This window comes from Miscanthus floridulus, chromosome 10 (genome assembly GCF_019320115.1).
Source record: "Miscanthus floridulus cultivar M001 chromosome 10, ASM1932011v1, whole genome shotgun sequence".
Lineage (NCBI taxonomy): Eukaryota > Viridiplantae > Streptophyta > Magnoliopsida > Poales > Poaceae > Miscanthus > Miscanthus floridulus.
Window position 1 is genome coordinate 78,788,764 of NC_089589.1, and position 20,422 is coordinate 78,809,185.

Genomic DNA, 20,422 nt, shown 5'->3' on the forward strand with positions numbered 1-20,422 from the left:
CTAATGATAACAAGAAGAAGGATAGCCTGGGTAGTCAGGTTTTCTAGGGATAGAGATCCTAAGTTAAGATAGCTTTGCCACTATAGACTTGCTTCGGGCAACAGATAACACTTGGTCTGCCAAGCGTTGCCGGCCTATGGCTCTACGTCGTACCCGGACGTGGGGGATTACGAGGGAAGGGACATGGCCGTCGCCACCTGTCGCCTCCCTCTCAACCGTGGAGTGCGAGGCAAACAAAGGTAGCCTCTAGCCTAGACACCACGTCTACACTATCGACTACTATTCTAACATCAATCAGGTTATCCGTCTTTATTAGGGCCCTTTACTAGAGTATTCGTCACAAGGACGAATGACGAACCCGCAAGTAAATAATGAACAAGCCTAACTTAAAGTAGGACTCACCACCAAAGATAAACATGAACCTTATACTCCAAGTAGCATTTGGATCGTAGAGGTACGAGTGGAGAGGAGCCGACGATTGCCGGCATTCCTTCTGCTAAGTGGCACTACAAGGATTCACCTCTAATGCCACGCCACATGATTGTAACACCACTAATTTGGTTGCCACAGGGGGTTGTATTGCAACCTTTATGTAAAATGGTTGCAATATGCGCCTATAATGCAACAGACTAAATGTGTTGCAATATGTGTGGTTAGTAGTTACAACAGGTGTGCGCTACTACAACCATTTAAAAATTGTGTTGCAATTAGTTGGCATTATTGCCATGGCGCTTTTGGAGTTGCATTAGTCTTGATTTTCGTTGCAATTACTTGGTGTTATTGCAACTATATTGAATTTGGTTGCTTTTGCTTGTAACTATTACCACGATTGTTCTAAGTTGCAATAATCTTCAGTGGTGTTGCAATTGCTAGGTGGTTATTGCAATCAGAATTTTGAATGGATGCAATAGCATGTTCGTATTGCCACAGTTTTTTGGGGTTGTAATAATCTTCTGTGGCGTTGCAATTGTTAGGTACTTATTGCAACTAGAATCTTAAATGGACGCAATATCATGTTACTATTGTCCACGGTTTTTTTTGTGTTGCTATAGACTAGTGTGTGCGTCGCAATAAGTTGTGGCCAAAAGGTTTGATACTCTGCTACGCTATGTGATCATACAGCCATACTAAACCGTTTATAAATGAGTGATTGAAAATATTAGTAGAAATACAACACTGAAGCCAACTTGAGAGAAGAAAAAAATAGAAAAGCACCAATAGAGGAGCAAAACAAAGAAGCACCAATAGAGGAGGCGTGTTTGGTAGGGCTTTTAGTGACTCTGACTCCATGTATCAGAGAAGCCAGGGTCAGAGGAGCCAAAAAATGTCAAACCTCCAGTAGTGGTTCCCATGATCATGTCACTATGCCAATTTTACATTACTTCATGCGTACCAACTTTCGGATTATATACCGACTTCATTTTTAAGTAAACATAGAAGACCTTCATATGCAAACATAATATTTTTCTATTCTCAAGTAAATAGAGAAGGTACCTTGTGAAGCAACCTTAAAATGAATTTCCCACATCATTAAAATGAATTGACCACAAAATTAATTTACAACCGTCAGGCAAATTGAAAATGGCCACATTGATTACATCTCTTGGTAAATCAGATTCATTCATAGTTTTTTTTTTACTCAAAGCTAGCTCTACAGACCTTGTTATTGAAACCAGAGACTCGACAACATCGCAAGTCACCAAACTTTTTACAAACTCTGGGAGGGGGTTTGTCCAAACACAAGACTCACCCGGGATCCCAACTCATTCCTAAACTAGCTAGAGCATGCGCAGCTGAATTACAAATTCTAGGCACAAGGAGAACATCATTGCAGAAGAAAAGCTCTTGAAGGAGAACACGTGTGTCCCTGATCAACATACCACTGGCCGCCAGGTCCATTGATGACGTGAGGAACGCCTGCTGTAGGAGTTATATGTTCAAATAATTGTCACATGCCAAACTCCACCCAAAATACATGACCTCACTTGTTACCAGGTCACATATCCAAGCCATTACCAAAATAAACAACTACATCCAAACCACACTACACCATGACACAATATTGACGACATGTTTGGTGTCACCAAAGATCCTATCAGCTACATACATCACATGTTTGTGCATAGAAGCTAGCAGGTCTGTGTACACTATCAATTGATTTTTAGAAGAAAAAAATCTCTTGAATCATCAGCAAGTCAGCTTGTTGTTAGTGTTTGCTCTTCCAACCCACCTCCTAGAATAATCTGTAAAACAGATCACCAAGCAGCAGCTTCTAGAAATTAAAACGAAGTATTTGAAGTTGAAAACTTTGATGATTACAGCTTTGGTCAATCAGAGAAAGACAACACAAAGTGCTTTGACAACATAGGCCTTGTTTAGATTGAAAAAAATTTCAACCCGATGAATAGTAGCACTTTCGTCTTATTTGGTAAATATTGTCCAATCGTGGACCAACTAAGCTCAAAAGATTCATCTCGTGATTTCCAACTAAACTGTACAATTAGTTATTTTTTTTACCTACATTTAATGCTCCATGCAAACGGCTAAAAATTGATGTGATGGAGAGAGTGAAAAAACTTGGAATTTTGAGGGTATCTAAACAAGGCCATAGCAAACTAAAACAAAATGTGATGAGTGTTGGTGTATGAGTGCATTGATCCTTAGATGGCAAATATTATATGAGATGGGACTAAAATCTGATGGTTTAACATGAGTAAAAATAATATAGACCAACTATTTTCATTGAAAGAGCCAATCATTTCTTACAGTATTCAAGAAGTGTCCCATAGCTAGCACTGGAAGTTATCTATGTCCACACTGTAAAAAACCACAGTTACATAATGTGAGCTACCTAGCTGCCCTACTCCAGCTAGCATAATATACTTCCAAATCCCCCACTACTTTTCAAATAGGATAGTACTATGTATTCTGATCACTAAACTTGTCCAAAGAGAAACAAGCCTAAATATTGTAATGTTGAAACAATAAATTCACAATGCCTATGCATCTGAACAGTGGGAAATTATGAAAGTAAACTTATTGGAAAAAAGTAAATTCAGAAAGGTATGGTAATTGTAGCTTACAACTCAACAGTCTCCAATGTAATCCAAAAACAGTGAAAGGAACCTGTTGTTGCATGGACGGTCATCATTAGGCCCTCAACAATGCCAAATTCCATGTTGATAACCTGCAGACCATGAATGTATACTAGCATGTCAAGTAATGAGTAGTGATACTGCAATGGCAGCACTGGAAGATACTCGGCATCCAAAGGGCATGGAACTCTAAGTACAAAGGACTTGCATCTTTTATAATTTTGCAATTACAGTATGTCAAATTATTCTATTTCATAATTTGAACTTACTAGCCAATCAATAAAGGATCAGATACATTTACGAATCAATATATATTCACTTTTTTACAGAAACTACGACAGCTTATGCAAGCTGTCTGAACTTTATCATTACACAGAGCAGAGCAGGTACGCTTTGAAACCTTGGACCTTCCTACTCTTACCTTTTGCTAGTAGCTGAGATTTGCTTCTCATTAATCTCCAAGGTTGACGCATCGAGAACCTTTCTGGAGCCTTTGAATGGATAGTGCGTTGAATCATCCAAGGTTTTGTACTCCCTCCGTTCCAAATTATAAGTCAGAACTGCTACTGAATGCACTTGTGAACTGCTACTGAATGCTGCCTGGGAGGCTGTGAACTGCTACTGAATGCACTTGTGAACTGCTACTGAATGCTGCCTGGGAGGCTGTGAACTGCTACTGAATGCACTTGTGAACTGTTGCTTCTTCTCAATCTGAACCACACATGCAGGGCCTCTTCTCTACTAAGGGTTATAGTAATTTGAAGTAAATATATAGATTAAGGACAATATCCAAACGCAGAAAAAGAACAGATGAGGACACGATCTACCTCAACTGAAATAACCGTGTACCTATGTGTGTGAGAGAGAAGGGTGATTCGTTCATCACCTGGGTGATGTGGACGCGGCATCCATGGGAGGACTCACGGACATATACGACTTGCCGGGTTTCACGCCTTCACCTCAACACCTGCAACATAAGAAAGATTCAGAAAAAAAAAAAGATGGATCAGGCCATGGACAACGAATGGAGTTCTTGGGATGCAGCAGCTTCTCCCTCATGGCAAGATCTGCTGGCGACCATGATAATACCTGGGACCCTAATACCTGTAGTAGTCGCCCTTCATCTTGACCTTGGACTCAGAGGCGCTGGCGGATAGGACGAGGCAGGAGTCGAGCAATGCGAGGATGTCGTCGTAGATGCGGGCGAGCTCGGCCTCCTCCACGAGCAGTAGGTGCAGAGAGAGGGAGCACGCGTGCCTGCGTAACATGGAGCTAGCCGGCGGCGGCGCTGCCGCCGCCGCCGCTGCACCCGCGCCATGCCAACAGAAGGGACCGGAGCTGCCCGCACCCGCGCCGCACTGCCGCCCAGCCTTCCTTCCTTCCTTCCTGGCGTTTATGCAGCGGCAGTGGCAAGCAGATGGGGCAGAGTCCGTGCGGCTGGGGGAGGGCGCCGGTAGCGGAAGGGACTGGGGCGGCGGCGGCGAGGCTTGCGGTGGTGACTGGTGGGTGGATGGAGTGCGGTGGTGGGTGGACAAAGGAGGTGAATTTGGGACGAGTAGAGACTGCAGACACGGGCGGTGGAGAATTTTCAATTGACCAATAGGCAGAGACGCGCGTGGCACGGCGGGAGAGGGAAAAAATTGGCGGCGGCTGAAAAATTTGGTGATAGGTAAAGGCAAAAAAAAAAAATGATACCCCACGATTCAATGTCACACGATTTTTCATGACATATGATGACTTAGAAACCAAATTTGCAAAGTAGAGTACGCATACATTTGAATTTTCCTTCTAAATTCATCTTGAATCTTGAAATGTATTTGTATGTTCATAAATATATCTTTTTTCTACGACGTAGAGTACACATACATTTATAGGATTATATGTCCTTGTGCATGATTGTGTATGGCATAGTGATCCACCATGGGATTCGAGTAATCAGTGGTGTAGCCATGTGGGCACAGTGAGAGCTATTAGAGAAAGTTTGTGTGTTAGGCTTTGTTTGCATAAAAATTTTGGAACTAATTTGTTATTTTTATAGTCAAAATGATTTTTTGCATGTTGGTGGAAAATCATAAAAAACATATTTTATATATATATGATTAAGTTATTTTTGTCAAATATATTTTTATTTTCCATTTATAAATTTGCTTTCCATTTTTATATAATGAACAATGATTAATTTTTCAAGAGATCCTAACACTACTCTATCGATGGATTATGCCTATCGAATTTTAACCGTAATTTATTAGAAGCTGACATTATTAAGAAATAATAGTAAAAGGAAAAAAAAACCATGGCACCGATGGATATCAACCTAAGACTAATTTGTTGATACCAATTCGGGTTATACACAAGTAAAGGCTAGCACCTTCTAGGAACACTGGGGAGGGGATATATCAAGGTTACTTAGGTCAGTAAGGCCACCTAGAACACCAAGGAATCTCGTCGAAAGAATCGTTGGCCAACATGAGGTTGGAGGAGCAAGGTTAGGAAGAAATGAGTAATAAATGTATTTTTGACGACCCTATGTTTTTCGACCACCTTGACGACAGAAACATAATTGTGAAGTATGTTATGCGCTTTGGCAATTTCTCACTGTTACCACAACCTTAATTAATAAAAAAATAAAAAAGGAAAAATAAAAGCTATGGCACCAATGTGGGTCGAACCTAAACCATGCGAATTCCAAAATTAACTATACTTTATTAGAAAATGTTATTATTAAAAAATAACACAAGAAAGAAAAAAAATCTTATGTGGCAATTGGCGGAACCAGAAGAATAACTTAGGAGGGGTGAGACGAATGTAAGACATAGAGATACAAAGCACTTTTAACAACTCCTTCACATAGAAATAGTTACTGTTACTATGCTGCTACAGGACTATTAAAAATTCATACGGGCCATGAAATATCGAGGCATCTCTGACAAATTTTAATCATTTTTACAAATTTTTAGGTGTGAACATGATATTTTTAGCTTTAGGGTCGATTTTTAATGTGGGTTCTGCATATAGACTTAGAGATATCAATATGCATAATGTTGTCGTAGGCCTTGGCCTTCGAACACCATGTGGTTGCCGAACTAACAAGAACTCGAAAAAAGTTTCACGGGAGAGCGGGGTGGAACAAAAGGAGAACGACGAAGTGGATTCTAAAATAGAATATATCACCCTTCATCCTTCTTGCAGCAACCGCTGTAACAGAACCGACCAATTATACGAAATTAAGTAAGAAAATCATCCGTTAGGGCAGACGATTTAGCAAACTTAAGCCCATATAACCCGGTAGTCCGTGAAATCGCGAAGGATTTCAAACTAACTTCCATTCCAGCCAAGATCGTAATAAGTTTAGCGGTCACCATCACATATTACATAAAAGTTCACAGTCTCAGATACATTAGAGTTTCAACATAGTTATTACAAAACCAGTTCGAATAAAAGTAGCGGAAGTCATTTGTTCAAACCACACACACTCACGCGGAGTTTTAATATAGTGCCAGCGAATGATCATCTCCAACAAAAGCATCAGATGAGACGTAAGGAATGACCATGCCCATGGTCCTAAGCATCACCCATCGCAGGATAAAGGCAGTTGATACAGTAGCCGTAATACATCTGCCCATCTGCAACAAGTGGGAATAAAACCCTGAGTACGAGAAGGTACTCAGCTAGACTTACCCGACATAACCGAAAATAAGCGACACCAAGGATTATGAAGGGCTTTATAGTAGGGTAGCTGACTCATTTGCAAAAAGAAGCATTTTTAGCATTTCAAGAACTTCTCGAAAAGCTTTATTGCCACGTTAATTATTATTAACCTGTCGACTAGATTTGCACCTATACTAGAGTAAACAAGTGATTAAGCAGATAATGATAACCAATGATCATTAAACAACTTCCATACTGTCATATTCATTATAACTGTCCAAGTGTTCCATAACATTTACTACGATGAAGTAACTCAAGTCAAGTGCTCACTATCCAGGAGCGATGGCGATTCGAATCGATTCCTAACCAGCTGGTGATTTATTCCTTACACAAACCTCACTCACCCGCTAAAGTGAGATATTGATCACCGAGTCAACTTTCCAGGAATCACGAGTTTGCCAGGAACCACATGTACCCGGCGGTCGACCGACTGCACTTTGGTCTTATCATCCCGCCCCCGTGTCCTACCACACCTGCTCCAGCACAGTGCGTTGCGGGCAATCTACTCGGCCCGAAAAATCTTCCAGCTTCGCGGTCGGAAGGTACTTTATCCGGCCAGCTAAATGTAAGGCATGCGTTCAACATGACTCGAGGCCCAACAACGGTCGATCCTTAATCGACACAGACGGAAAACACTATAGTCCGAAACTCTGCAAGTCTCCGTCCGGTCTCAATTTCATTTAACACTTAGTTATACCATGACTTCATAGTCATCCAAGCAGATCCAGGTAACCACCTATAGCTCGCAGGTGACAGGAAATCACCCGACTTCTATCGGTCTAAGCCAGCTAAGCAATGACTCGACTGCGGATACCATGGTAACAAGGATATAGTATAACAAAGGTAAACAAGGTATAATGCAGCAACGGTTGCAAACAACTCCTGAACGTAATGCATCAATTAAGTAAAACATTTAATTAAATAATTGCAAACCGGGAGAAAATGCTCCGGGGCTTGCCTCTCTCGAAGGAGCTCGGACGGTGATCGGGGCACTCCAGAAGTTCCTCAACGTCCTCCTCGTCGGCTTCTGGCACTTCCTGCGGCTGCACCTCGAACTGCTCCTCGGGCTCCTCGGGTATGACGACTGAGTTCTCGGTTTGCGATCCTGTATGATGCAATGCGCGTAAGTGATTATGCAAATGGTGCATCGAATGAGATGAATTCAATGGATATGTTTAAATGCAAGGTAGTCAACATCATCCAAGAAACTATACTACAAGCACATGTCATCTACTGCATTCTCTTCTACTACTAATATGTTAAGCCAACATATCTTATGAAATGCCTCAAAGATACACCAAAGCTATTATTATTAACTAACCTTGTATTAAAGAGGATTATTTTATTTCCTTTTTAATTAGGGCTACAACAGAAATCTATATTTCTGGTGCTTATAAAAATCTGAGAAAATTACAGTAGCATGGTACTACTCTAATTAGCCTACCATCAGATTTTCATGGTGTTTGAATGAGTGAATTAGTCTACACAAAAATCACAAACTATGGCAAGATTTTATACATAAAAATACTTTGAACTGTGAAAAGTGTCAAACAACAGAATTAATATTTTTCCTAGGTTCTTCATAGCATACAATGACTGTACAAAAATTATCACATGCATGTTTTATACAAAATTTGTTCTCTAGCAAAAATAATAAAAATCAGCCATTAAAGGTACTTGAACTACACCTAAAACTTTTCCCACAGTACATGCATGAAACATATTTTTCCTAGGAAGTAAATGACATAAGAAGATTAACAAACTTGAAATCATATTTTTCTGAAGCCTATAGATTTTTCTACACATTTTTCAAGTTATCAGCAATATACATAATTAAATAAAATCCTACAGAAAAGTATCCCAAAAATGACATGCAATAATTTTCCCAAGTAGATCTGATGCTAAGGAACCTAGCAAAATTTGTTTCAACAAATTTGGATCAAATTTGAGCACCCAAACATTTTTGAAACCATTTCAGATTTCAAATAATAAAGAATAAATGAAAACAAATCATTTAAACAATGCTGGGCCGGCCCGCGGGAAACAGCTGGCCCATAGCCACATCTGGCCCGCGCGGTCCGAGCGAAAAGGGAGTGCGGCGGCCTGGCAGGGCCTCGGCCCACGGCTGCTTTCGGCCTGGCCGGCCTGGCTGGCTGAGGCAGAGTGCCTCGCCGGTGTGCGCGCTGGCGCGGCGGCGCGGCTCGGCCAGCGGCCGGCGGCCATCTCCGGCCACGGCAGGGCGAGCTGGCAAGTGCACGGGATGTGCGAGGAGAAGGCGAGTGCGGTAGGGTAGCTAGGCGAGCCTGGAGAGGAGAAGGAAGACGGCTTCCATGGCGGCCGAGCACGGCGGCGCCATGGTCGTCGGTGGTGAGACGCGGGGAGGCTCGACCTGTGCTCGGAAGGCGGCGCAAGCTCGAGCGCGACTTGAAGGAAAGCGAGGCGGAGTTGCGGGCGCGAGGAATCGGGGAATGGTGCAGTGGTGCGGGAGCTCGACGCCGGCAGAGCGCGTCGGCGAGCTCGGCAGCACGGGCGCGCGCTGCTGTTGTTGCTGCGCTTGAGGGAGCGGGAGTGCGAAAGGAGGTGCGCAGCCAGGGCAGCAGATGTAGGCGGGCACGTGGGAGCGGGTTTAGGCTACGGCTGCCGCGCGGCGTGAGTTGCCAGCACAAGGCGGCCACGCGGCGGGCGTCGCCTGACGCGGTCGGGAGCGTGGCGCAGCGAACGGCGCGGCGCGCGGAGAAGGAGCCAGCGTGCGGGGCTGGGCTGGGCCGAGGCGAGGTGGGCTGGCGCGGGAGGCGCGCTGCTGCGGGCGGCTTTGCTGGCGCGCTGGGCCGGCTTCGGCAGGCGGGCCAAAAGCGAGGCGGCGGCCCGCGAAGAAGAAAGATCCTTTTCCAAATAAATTTTTTCAAGGAATTTTTAAATGCCATCTTTCAAATATTATTTTGAGCAAGAAAATGACCTCTTTTGAAAATGTACCAAAAATGAAAGTTGCTTAGAATTTAATTCTCTACAACTTTGCTTTTATGACCAAAGCCAAATTCTTTCTAGATTTTGAATTGTAACATCAAAGTCCATGTTTAGCTCAAAACCCTAATTTTTGGAATTTATTTTTGAAGCCAAATTTTGAATTAATTTGAATACAAACATTGCTCCAAAAATTGAACTAAACATTGCTAGATGATTTACAATAGTAGCCAAACATGTTTTACTAACCTAGCAAGAAAAATTCAGGGCAAAACAATTCTTAAACAGGTGTATGCAGCATTTAGGTTTCACGCATGTTTCAGATGTTTCAAAGCAATGTTTCAATTGTTATTCACATGATTAAGCATGTATGATTTGGATGCTTGATGATGCATGATATGCGTGATTTGCAGTGCCTAAATGCAGGCAGAACACCGGGGTGTTACAGCCCTTTCCCCTTATAAAAATCTCGTCCCGAGATTTGGGTTATGAACCATTTGTTATAAAAATCTTCATAAGCTTTTTGTAGATACTCTCCTATTTCCCAAGTTGCATCTCCCTCATCATGATGATCCCACTGTATCTTGTATGTTTTCACCACACTATTTCGAGTAGCACGTTCCTTCGTGTCTAACACTCGGACTGGTTGCTCACGATACACCAAATCTGATTTGAGTTGAATACCTCGAGGTTCTATTCTTTCCTCTGGAACACGCAAACATTTCTTGAGATGTGATACATGGAAAACTGGGAAAACTGTACTCATTGTCTCAGGTAACTCTAACTTGTAGGCTACCGGACCTCTTCGTTCCAAGATCTTGTATGGTCCTATGAATCTCGCGACAAGCTTTCTTCGGATTCCAAACCTTTTCTTCTTCATTGGTGTGACTTTCAGATAAACATAGTCACCAACTTCAAACATAAGGGGTCTCCTTCTTCTGTCTGCATAGCTTTTCTGACGTGATTGGGCCGCTTTCATATTCTGCTAAATAATATGAACTTTCTTCTTGGCTTCTTCTACAAAGTCAATGCCATAATACCTTCTATCACCAGGCTCGACCCAATTCAATGGTGTTCTACATTTTCTGCCATATAAAGCTTTGAATGGGGCCATCTTGATGCTTTCTTGATAACTATTATTATAAGAGAACTCAGCTAACGGTAACCATGACTCCCATGATCCCTTGGAAGACAATACACAGGCTCTTAATATATCCTCCAAAACAGCATTTACTCATTCAGTCTGACCATCTGTCTGAGGATGATAAGCGGTACTGCGAATCAAACTAGTTCCTAAGCCTTTGTGTAAATGTTCCCAAAAGTGAGCCATGAACTGTGAGCCTCTATCAGACACTATGGTCTTTGGTATACCATGCAACCTCACAATTTCTACGATATACTTCTCGGCATATTGAGGTGGTCGATAATCTGTTTTGACAGGCAAGAAATGAGCGGTCTTGGTAAGACAATCCACAATTACCCAAATCGAATCATGTCCTTTTGGGGTAGTGGGCAAACCCGTGATAAAATCCATACTGATATCGTCCCACTTCCAACTAGGGACTGATAAGGGTTGCAACATACCGGCAGGTTTCATGTGAATGGCTTTCATTCGACAACATGTGTCACATCTGACAACATAAGCTGTAATTTCTTTCTTCATTTTGGTCCACCAATAGCGAGATCTTAATTCTTGATACATCTTACTACTTCCTGGATGGATATATAGCTTAGAAAGGTGAGCTTCATCCATGAGTTTATTCCTAAGCTCTCGATCCTTGGGAACCACAAGACGATTGTCAAACCACAACACGCCCTGTTCATCCACTTTAAAGTGTTGATACGACTTTTCTTTTATTTTCTCTTTGATGTGGAATATCCCCTTGTCAGTTTTCTGGCCTTCTATTATCTTACTTTCCAAATAGCAACTAATCTGAATACTATGTAACACAGCAGGATGCATTAGATCGAACCCATCTTCAAGTAATGGCTGCACATTTAAATAATGTGACTTTCTGCTCAAAGCATCTGCCACTACATTGGCTTTACCAGGATGATATTGCACATTCAAGTTGTAATCCTTTATCAATTCCAACCATCTGCGATGTCTCATGTTTAGCTCTGGTTGGGTAAAGATATACTTAAGACTCTTGTGATCCGTGAAAATATTACACACATTACCAAGTAGATAATGTCTCCAAATTTTGAGGGCGTGCACAACTGCAGCAAGTTCAAGATCATGTGTTGGATAGTTGATCTCGTGCTTTCTCAATTGACGCGATGCATAAGCTATGACTCTCCTTTCTTGCATAAGAACACAACCCAATCCAGTCTTCGATGCGTCACAAAACACATCAAATGGTTTCTTGATATCTAGTTGTGCTAGAACAGGAGCAGTGGTCAACAGTTTCCGCAAAGTGTGGAAAGCTGCTTCACACTCCTCTGTCCACACAAACTTGTGATCCTTCTGTAGGAGGCTTGTCATTGGTTTGGCGATCTTTGAGAAATCTGGTATAAAGCGACGGTAATAACCCGCTAGTCCTAAGAAACTTCTTATCTCAGGAACTGTGGTCGGTGCTTTCCAATTCATAACTTCTTGCACCTTACTTGGATCGACTAAAACTCCATTCTCTGACAGAATGTGACCAAGGAAAGGAACTTCCTTCAACCAGAATTCGCATTTGCTAAACTTAGCATACAATTGATGATCTCTAAGTCTAGTCAAGACAGTTCTCAGATGCTCTTCATGATCTTTCTCGTTCTCGGAGTACACTAGAATGTCATCGATGAATACTACCACAAATTTATCCAATTCTGGCATGAAAACTATATTCATCAAAAACATAAAGTATGCAGGAGCATTTGTCAAGCCAAAAGACATGACAAGATACTCATACAACCCGTATCTGGTGGAAAATGCAGTTTTCGGTATATCCTGTGGCCTAATCTTAATCTGATGATAACCGGATCTCAAATCTATTTTTGAGAACACCTTGGCCTTGGATAATTGGTCAAACAGAACATCAATATGTGGCAAGGGATATTTATTCTTGACGGTCACAGCATTGAGTGGCCTATAATCTATGCACATTCTCAATGTGCCCTCTTTCTTCTTTTTCACAAACAAAGCGGGACATCCCCATTCAGACTTGCTTGGCCGAATAAACCCTTTTTTTAATAATTCTTCTAATTGCTTCTTCAGCTCAGCTAACTCGTCTGGAGGCATCCGATAGGGTCTCCTTGAAATCGGAGCTATTCTGGGGACTAGCTCAATTCTAAACTCAATCTCCCTATCTGGTGGAAGACCAGGTAGCTCATCCGGGAATACGTCCGGAAATTCACACACTACCAGAATCTGATGAATAGGAATGACTGCCGTAGCACATGTAACACTTATCAGGTCTGTTCTCCAAGGCAATGGTACTTGGAAAGTACCCTCACCCAGGGGATCCTTAAGGGTAAGTACTCGACTTCCAGTATCTATGACTGCTCCCCAATCCTTCATCCAAGTCATCCCTATAATGACATCCAAGACTAACCCAGGCATAACTATCAAGTTCACTCGGAACTTCCTGCTACCTAATTCAAGGGTTGCCCCTCGAACCATCTGGTTGGTCAAAACATCAGCCCCTGCTGAGCTTATACGGTACCCATAACCCAATTCTGTGCATCGTTATCCATGTTTCTGTGCAAATGCTTGACTCATAAAAGAATGCGATGATCCAGAATCAAATAGAACAACTGCAGGGTTTTCGTTGACAGGAAACTTACCAGCAGTGACGGGCTCTCCCTCTGGAATTTCATCCACTGTCGTACTATGCACTCTAGCATTATAAGTCTGCTGCTTCTTCTTGGGCGGGTATGGACAAAACCTCGAGAAATGACCGGGCTGATCACAGTTATAACAGGGTCCTCTCACTGTCCTGACAGATCCCACAGCTCCCTTGGAACTGCCTTGTACCGCAGTTGCGGCTGCTTTGTTGGGCTGTACTGCCATCTTGTATGGCTTTTGAGGTCCACGGAAATTCTGACTTCTTGGCTGAGGTGGCCTGAATCTAGCGCCAGGTGCCGATGGGCGATAAGGAGGACGACCTCCCATAGGTGCTCTAGCTTGAGACGGACCACCTTTAAAGGCTCTCTTGCGTGTCTTGGCTACGGTGCTGGCATTGTTATTCTTCTCCTGCTTCAGACAGTCGCTGATGAAGTCATTGAATCTGACGCGGTTGTTGGTACCAACATGCTTCATCATTTTTGGATTGAGACCCCTCTTAAAACTGGCTATCCTTTTAGCATCTGTGTCAACCATGTCGGGAGCATAGCGACACAAGTTGTTGAAGGCATGCAGGTATTGCGTCACGGTTTTGGTGCCCTGGTTCAACGCCAGAAACTCTCCCAACTTCATCTCGGTCAGCCCTGGTGGAATATAGGCTCCACGGAAGGCCTCAGCAAACTCTCTCCAAGAAATCTGAGTATTTGGAGGGAAGGTAGTGCGATGGTGCTTCCACCACATTCCCGCCGGTCCTTGCAATTGAAGTGCAGCATACTCCGTTTTTAGAACCTCCGTCATCCTCAACACACGGAATTTATCTTCCATCATGTTGATCCATTCCTCAGCATCGAGTGGCTCTGTTGCTTCCTTGAATACTGGCGGCCTGGTGTCCATGAAATCTTTGAAGCTGCTATATTGGTTCACTCCCATGCCACCACCTTGATTGTTACCACGTTGAACGTTGTTGGCGATGGTTCGAAGAAGATCCTCCATGTTCTTCTGGGATTGTTCCGCATTGCGCTGACTCCCGAGCAGCTGTGCGAGAAACATCTCGGGGGTAAACGGGGGAGGAGGTGGCAAATGCGGTTCGTGGGGAGGTTCATTGTCATTGCCGTGGTTTCCACCACCACCACCACCACCACTGGTCCCCGCACCGTTAGCACCGGGGTCAGCAGCCTCATATGTGGTTCGGCGAGTGTTTGTCATCTGCATATTTCAGCAACAAGTAACGATTGAGTGAAGCTGTAATAATTGCGAGTGAAGGAAAAATTTATGCCGTACTGAATTTACTAGAGAGAATAAACTCATACAATAAAACAGAGGCACAACAATTGCATCCCAATTAAAACAACAGCACTTAATCGAATTACTTTAATGGCAAACATCGCGTCCATACAATCACATTGCCAGCATACATACACTGGACTTTTTATGCGTTCAGACATCACATTCGAAAATCAAGTTCCAACCACATGCCAAGTCTCATACGTTCGAAGCAACATACGATAGATTACATGCCAACAAAAGAAATGTCATCGCAACGAGACCTAGATACTAGCGCAAGGCAACTAGCCTACTCCTCGGGGCCATCATCAGGATCGGAGACGTCACCATCGCCCCCAGGTGAAACTGCAGGCTCGTCCTCGTTGTCGTTGTCAATGTCCATGCCAGCGGCGTCTGGTGGAGCATATGGGCCAACCCCATTGTAGAGCGCGTGAAACTCCTCGTGCAGGTAGCCGTTGTATTCCTCTAGCTCATCGACCCTCTGCAGCAGAAGGTTTCTTGCATTCTAGGCTTCATTCCTTTCCTGAACCAGCTGTCCAATCATGCGGTCTACATTGTTGTTGGCTTGAGTCAACGTATGCACTCGCTGCATAGCTCTATCACCTCTCTCAACCGCCTGATCTCGCTGTAAGTTCATATCAGCCAACTGCTCCTACAAGCTAGCTATAGCACGTGCCTGTCTCTTCTTCTGCTTCTTCCCTTTTAGCTTATCCTCACTATGCAAACCAGTCAAAGTCCAGTAGGTACTCTCGAGACCCTCATACGCTCTGATGGCGGTGAACATAGCACTCATTGCCTGGTTGTCGCTAGCCCGTCCTTCAGCTGGACCTCTGGCCAATGCACTTCCTTGAGGCTGAACCCAAATGGCATCATAAGGATCATCCCTAGGAAAAGTACTAGCGAGAGCTGTAGCAAGCTCACTGGGAAATCTGCTCATAATGTCTCTGATGACACGGAAGGCTGCTCCCTCCGCACCCTTAGCTGGAGTGCGACCCTCAAACTCCAAATGCCAACCATCCCAATTTGGAGCATCACCGAGAGCAGGAACCGTGATCTCCACTACTGCGAGTCCATCCTCTGCTAACTAGCTCTTGTTCCAAGAGTACACCAGCTCTTGACCCTCTGGGTACCCCCACATCATGGAGCACTCTCCAAAGCAAAGTTGGCATGCCAAACTCGCTCAAGAAGGTGTCCGTGGTGCGATGCTCCCTCAGGGCCAACGGACGTCGAGGTGCTCTTCCACCGGTGGACTTACGGGCGGTCTGCTTCGTGCGGGCCATCTGTAGCAAAAGTCCTTTCATTACCTCGGGGAAACATATTTTAGGTGATACAACTTTTATCAAAAGGAGATAATCAATTTATAAGGGGAGGAATGCCTGACATGAATGAAATGCATAAGTAACATGATGTATGTACGTGTTGTACGTTCTCACAAACTTAGAAAATAAATAATTTCTAACGACGAATTCGGTGGCATACAACGATCTCTCAATATGTAGCTAATACGTTCTACACGATAGCGTTGTTATGTACCTGCAGAAGATTCATTTCAGCCCAAATTTCCAATGAATGCATAAAAGCAGTAAAGTTTTATCTACACGCTCTACACGAATCTCCAGATACGTGTACAACGGTAGTAACTACCCGAACCATCGTCCTACTGACGACATCGCCTCAACAGACGGAAGACCCATACATGAGATACCTTTGTAAAACATGCGTAGAACATGTAATTACTCCAGTATCATATAAGCATTCACCCTAGATCGGCAGTGTATCCGATCATGCTCTCACAACTCACACTTACCGACGCGTAGAGGCAAATGATCCATTCATTACCACTCAAAAAAAGTGGCACTCATACAATAGCACGCCGTATGAGCGACGAAAGAGAATATGATGCAAGAACCCCAAGTCAGTACTTAATTAAGCCACCTAAAGTCCTTAACTAGGCATAAAGGATATGATCACTGGCACACTTTATAGTTTTAAAATCATGTTTTCCAAATGCCTTTTGTTTTAAATACACTTGTGAACAGTAACACACTAACCATGCTCTGATACCAACTGTAACAGAACCGACCAATTATACGAAATTAAGTAAGAAAATCATTCGCCAGGGCAGACGATTTAGCAAACTTAAGCCGTATAACCCGGTAGTCCATGAAATCGCGAAGGATTTCAAACTAACTTCCATTCCAGCCAAGATCGTAATAAGTTTAGCGGTCACCATCACATATTACCTAAAAGTTCACAGTCTCAGATACATCAGAGTTTCAACATAGTTATTACAAAACCAGTTCAAATAAAAGTAGCGGAAGTCATTTGTTCAAACCACACACACTCACGCGGAGTTTTAATATAGTGCCAGCGAATGATCATCTCCAACAAAAGCATCAGATGAGACATAAGGAATGACCATGCCCATGGTCCTAAGCATCACCCATCGCAGGATAAAGGCAGTTGATACAGTAGCCGTAATACATCTGCCCATCTGCAACAAGTGGGAATAAAACCCTGAGTACGAGAAGGTACTCAGCTAGACTTACCCGACATAACCAAAAATAAACGACACCAGGATTATGAAGGGCTTTATAGTAGGGTAGCTGACTCATTTGCAAAAAGAAGTATTTTTAGCATTTCAAGAGTAAACAAGTGATTAAGCAGATAATGATAACCAATGATCATTAAACAACTTCCATACTGTCATATTCATTAAAACTGTCCAAGTGTTCCATAACATTTACTACGATGAAGTAACTCAAGTCAAGTGCTCACTATCCAGGAGCGATGGCGATTCGAATCGATTCCTAACCAGTTGGTGATTTATTCCTTACACAAACCTCACTCACTCGCTAAAGTGAGATATTGATCACCGAGTCAACTTTCCAGTAATCTCGAGTTTTGCCAGGAACCCACATGTACCCCGGGGGCCGACCGCCTGCACTTTGGTCTTATCATCCTGCCCCCGAGTCCTACCACACCTGCTCCGGCACAGTGCGTGCGGGCAATCTACTCGGCCCGAAAAATCTCCCAGCTTCACGGTCGGAAGGTACTTATCTGGCCAGCTAAATGTAAGGCATTCGTTCAACATGACTCGAGGCCCAACAACGGTCGGTCCTTAATCGACACAGACGGAAAACACTACAGTCCGAAACTCTGCAAGTCTCTGTCCGGTCTCAATTTCATTTAACACTTAGTTATACCATGACTTCATAGTCATCCAAGCAGATCCAGGTAACCACCTATAGCTCACAGGTGACAGGAAATCACCCGACTTCTACCGGTCTAAGCCAGCTAAGCAATGACTCGACTGCGGATACCATGGTAACAAGGATATAGTATAACAAAGGTAAACAAGGTATAATGCAGCAACGGTTGCAAATAACTCCTAAACGTAATGCATCAATTAAGTAAAGCATTTAATTAAATAATTGCAAACCGGGAGAAAATACTCCGGGGCTTGCCTCTCTCCAAGGAGCTCGGACGGTGATCGGGGCACTCCGGAAGTTCCTCAACGTCCTCCTCATCGGCTTCTGGCACTTCCTGCGGCTGCACCTCGAACTGCTCCTCGGGCTCCTCGGGTATGACGACTGGGTTCTCGGTTTGCGATCCTATATGATGCAATGCGCATAAGTGATTATGCAAACGGTGCATCGAATGAGATGAATTCAATGGATATGTTTAAATGCAAGGTAGTCAACATCATCCAAGAAACTATACTACAAGCACATGTCATCTACTGCATTCTCTTCTACTACTAATATGTTAAGCCAACATATCTTATGAAATGCCTCAAAGATACACCAAAGCTATTATTATTAACTAACCTTGTATTAAAGAGGATTATTTTATTTCCTTTTTAATTAGGGCTACAACAGAAATCTATATTTCTGGTGCTTATAAAAATCTGAGAAAATTACAGTAGCATGGTACTACTCTAATTAGCCTACCATCAGATTTTCATGGTGTTTGAATGAGTGAATTAGTCTACACAAAAATCACAAACTATGGCATGATTTTGTACATAAAAATACTTTGAACTGTGAAAAGTGTCAAACAACAGAATTAATATTTTTCCTAGGTTCTTCATAGCATACAATGACTGTACAAAAATTATCACATGCATGTTTTATACAAAATTTGTTCTCTAGCAAAAATAATAAAAATCAGCCATTAAAGGTACTTGAACTACACCTAAAACTTTTCCCACAGTACATGCATGAAACATATTTTTCCTAGGAAGTAAATGACATAAGAAGATTAACAAACTTGAAATCATATTTTTCTGAAGCCTATAGATTTTTCTACGCATTTTTCAAGTTATCAGCAATATACATGATTAAATAAAATCCTACAGAAAAGTATCCCAAAAATGACATGCAATAATTTTCCCAAGTAGATCTGATGCTAAGGAACCTAGCAAAATTTGTTTCAACAAATTTGGATCAAATTTGAGCACCCAAACATTTTTGAAACCATTTCAGATTTCAAATAATAAAGAATAAATGAAAACAAATCATTTAAACAATGCTGGGTCGGCCCGCGGGAAACAGCTGGCCCATAGCCACATCTGGCCCGCGCGGTCCGAGCGAAAAGGGAGCGCGGCGGCCTGGCAGGGCCTCGGCCCACGGCTGCTTTCGGCCTGGCCGGCCTGGCTGGCTGAGGCAGAGTGCCTCGCCGGTGTGCGCGCTGGCGTGGCGGCGCGGCTCGGCCAGCGGCCGGCGGCCATCTCCGGCCACGGCAGGGCGAGCTGGCGAGTGCACGGGATGTGCGAGGAGAAGGCGAGTGCGGTAGGGTAGCTAGGCGAGCCTGGAGAGGAGAAGGAAGACGGCTTCCATGGCGGCCGAGCACGGCGGCGCCATGGTCGTCGGTGGCGAGACGCGGGGAGGCTCGACCTGTGCTCGGAAGGCGGCGCAAGCTCGAGCGCGACTTGAAGGAAAGCGAGGCGGAGTTGCGGGCGCGAGGAATCGGGGAATGGTGCAGTGGTGCGGGAGCTCGACGCCGGCGGAGCGCGTCGGCGAGCTCGGCAGCACGGGCGCGCGCTGCTGTTGTTGCTGCGCGTGAGGGAGCGGGAGTGCGAAAGGAGGTGCGCAGCCAGGGCAGCAGATGTAGGCGGGCGCGTGGGAGCGGGTTCAGGCTACGGCTGCCGCGCGGCGTGAGTTGCCAGCACAAGGCGGCCACGCGGCGGGCGTCGCCTGACGCGGTCGGGAGCGTGGCGTGGCGAACGGCGCGGCGCGCGGAGAAGGAGCCAGCGCACGGGGCTGGGCTGGGCCGAGGCGAGGTGGGCTGGCGCGGGAGGCGCGCTGCTACGGGCGGCTTTGCTGGCGCGCTGGGCCGGCTTCGGCAGGCGGGCCAGAAGCGAGGCGGCGGCCCGCGAAGAAGAAAGATCCTTTTCCAAATAAAATTTTTCAAGGAATTTTTAAATACCATCTTTCAAATATTATTTTGAGCAAGAAAATGACCTCTTTTGAAAATGTACCAAAAATGAAAGTTGCTTAGAATTTAATTCTCTACAACTTTGCTTTTATGACCAAAGCCAAATTCTTTCTAGATTTTGAATTGTAACATCAAAGTCCATGTTTAGCTCAAAACCCTAATTTTT

The 20,422-nt window shown here is 43.9% G+C and overlaps 1 protein-coding gene across 1 annotated transcript; it reads right to left on the bottom strand.

Moving 5' to 3' along the window:
- Nucleotides 1-1,556: 1,556 nt before the first annotated feature.
- Nucleotides 1,557-19,549, bottom strand: LOC136488922 (protein transport protein SEC31-like). The gene is made up of 5 exons (XM_066485694.1): nucleotides 19,347-19,549; nucleotides 4,200-4,745; nucleotides 3,982-4,048; nucleotides 3,084-3,187; nucleotides 1,557-2,817 (listed from the first exon to the last, which is right to left on the bottom strand). Exons 1-5 carry the CDS (start codon nucleotides 19,547-19,549, stop codon nucleotides 2,790-2,792), a joined length of 948 nt encoding a protein of 315 aa, XP_066341791.1. The 3' UTR covers nucleotides 1,557-2,789.
- Nucleotides 19,550-20,422: the final 873 nt, after the last annotated feature.

Coding starts and splice junctions, on each gene's coding strand:
- LOC136488922 (XM_066485694.1), bottom strand. CDS start 19,549: ATGGCCGCCGGCCGCTGGCCGAGCCGCGCCGCCACGCCAGCGCGCACA. Junction 4,746..19,346: donor CCGCGGGCCGACCCAGCATT/GTTTAAATGATT, acceptor CAAATTTTTCAG/CCGCCGCCAATTTTTTCCCT. Junction 4,049..4,199: donor ATGAAGGGCGACTACTACAG/GTATTAGGGTCC, acceptor GTTGAGGTGAAG/GCGTGAAACCCGGCAAGTCG.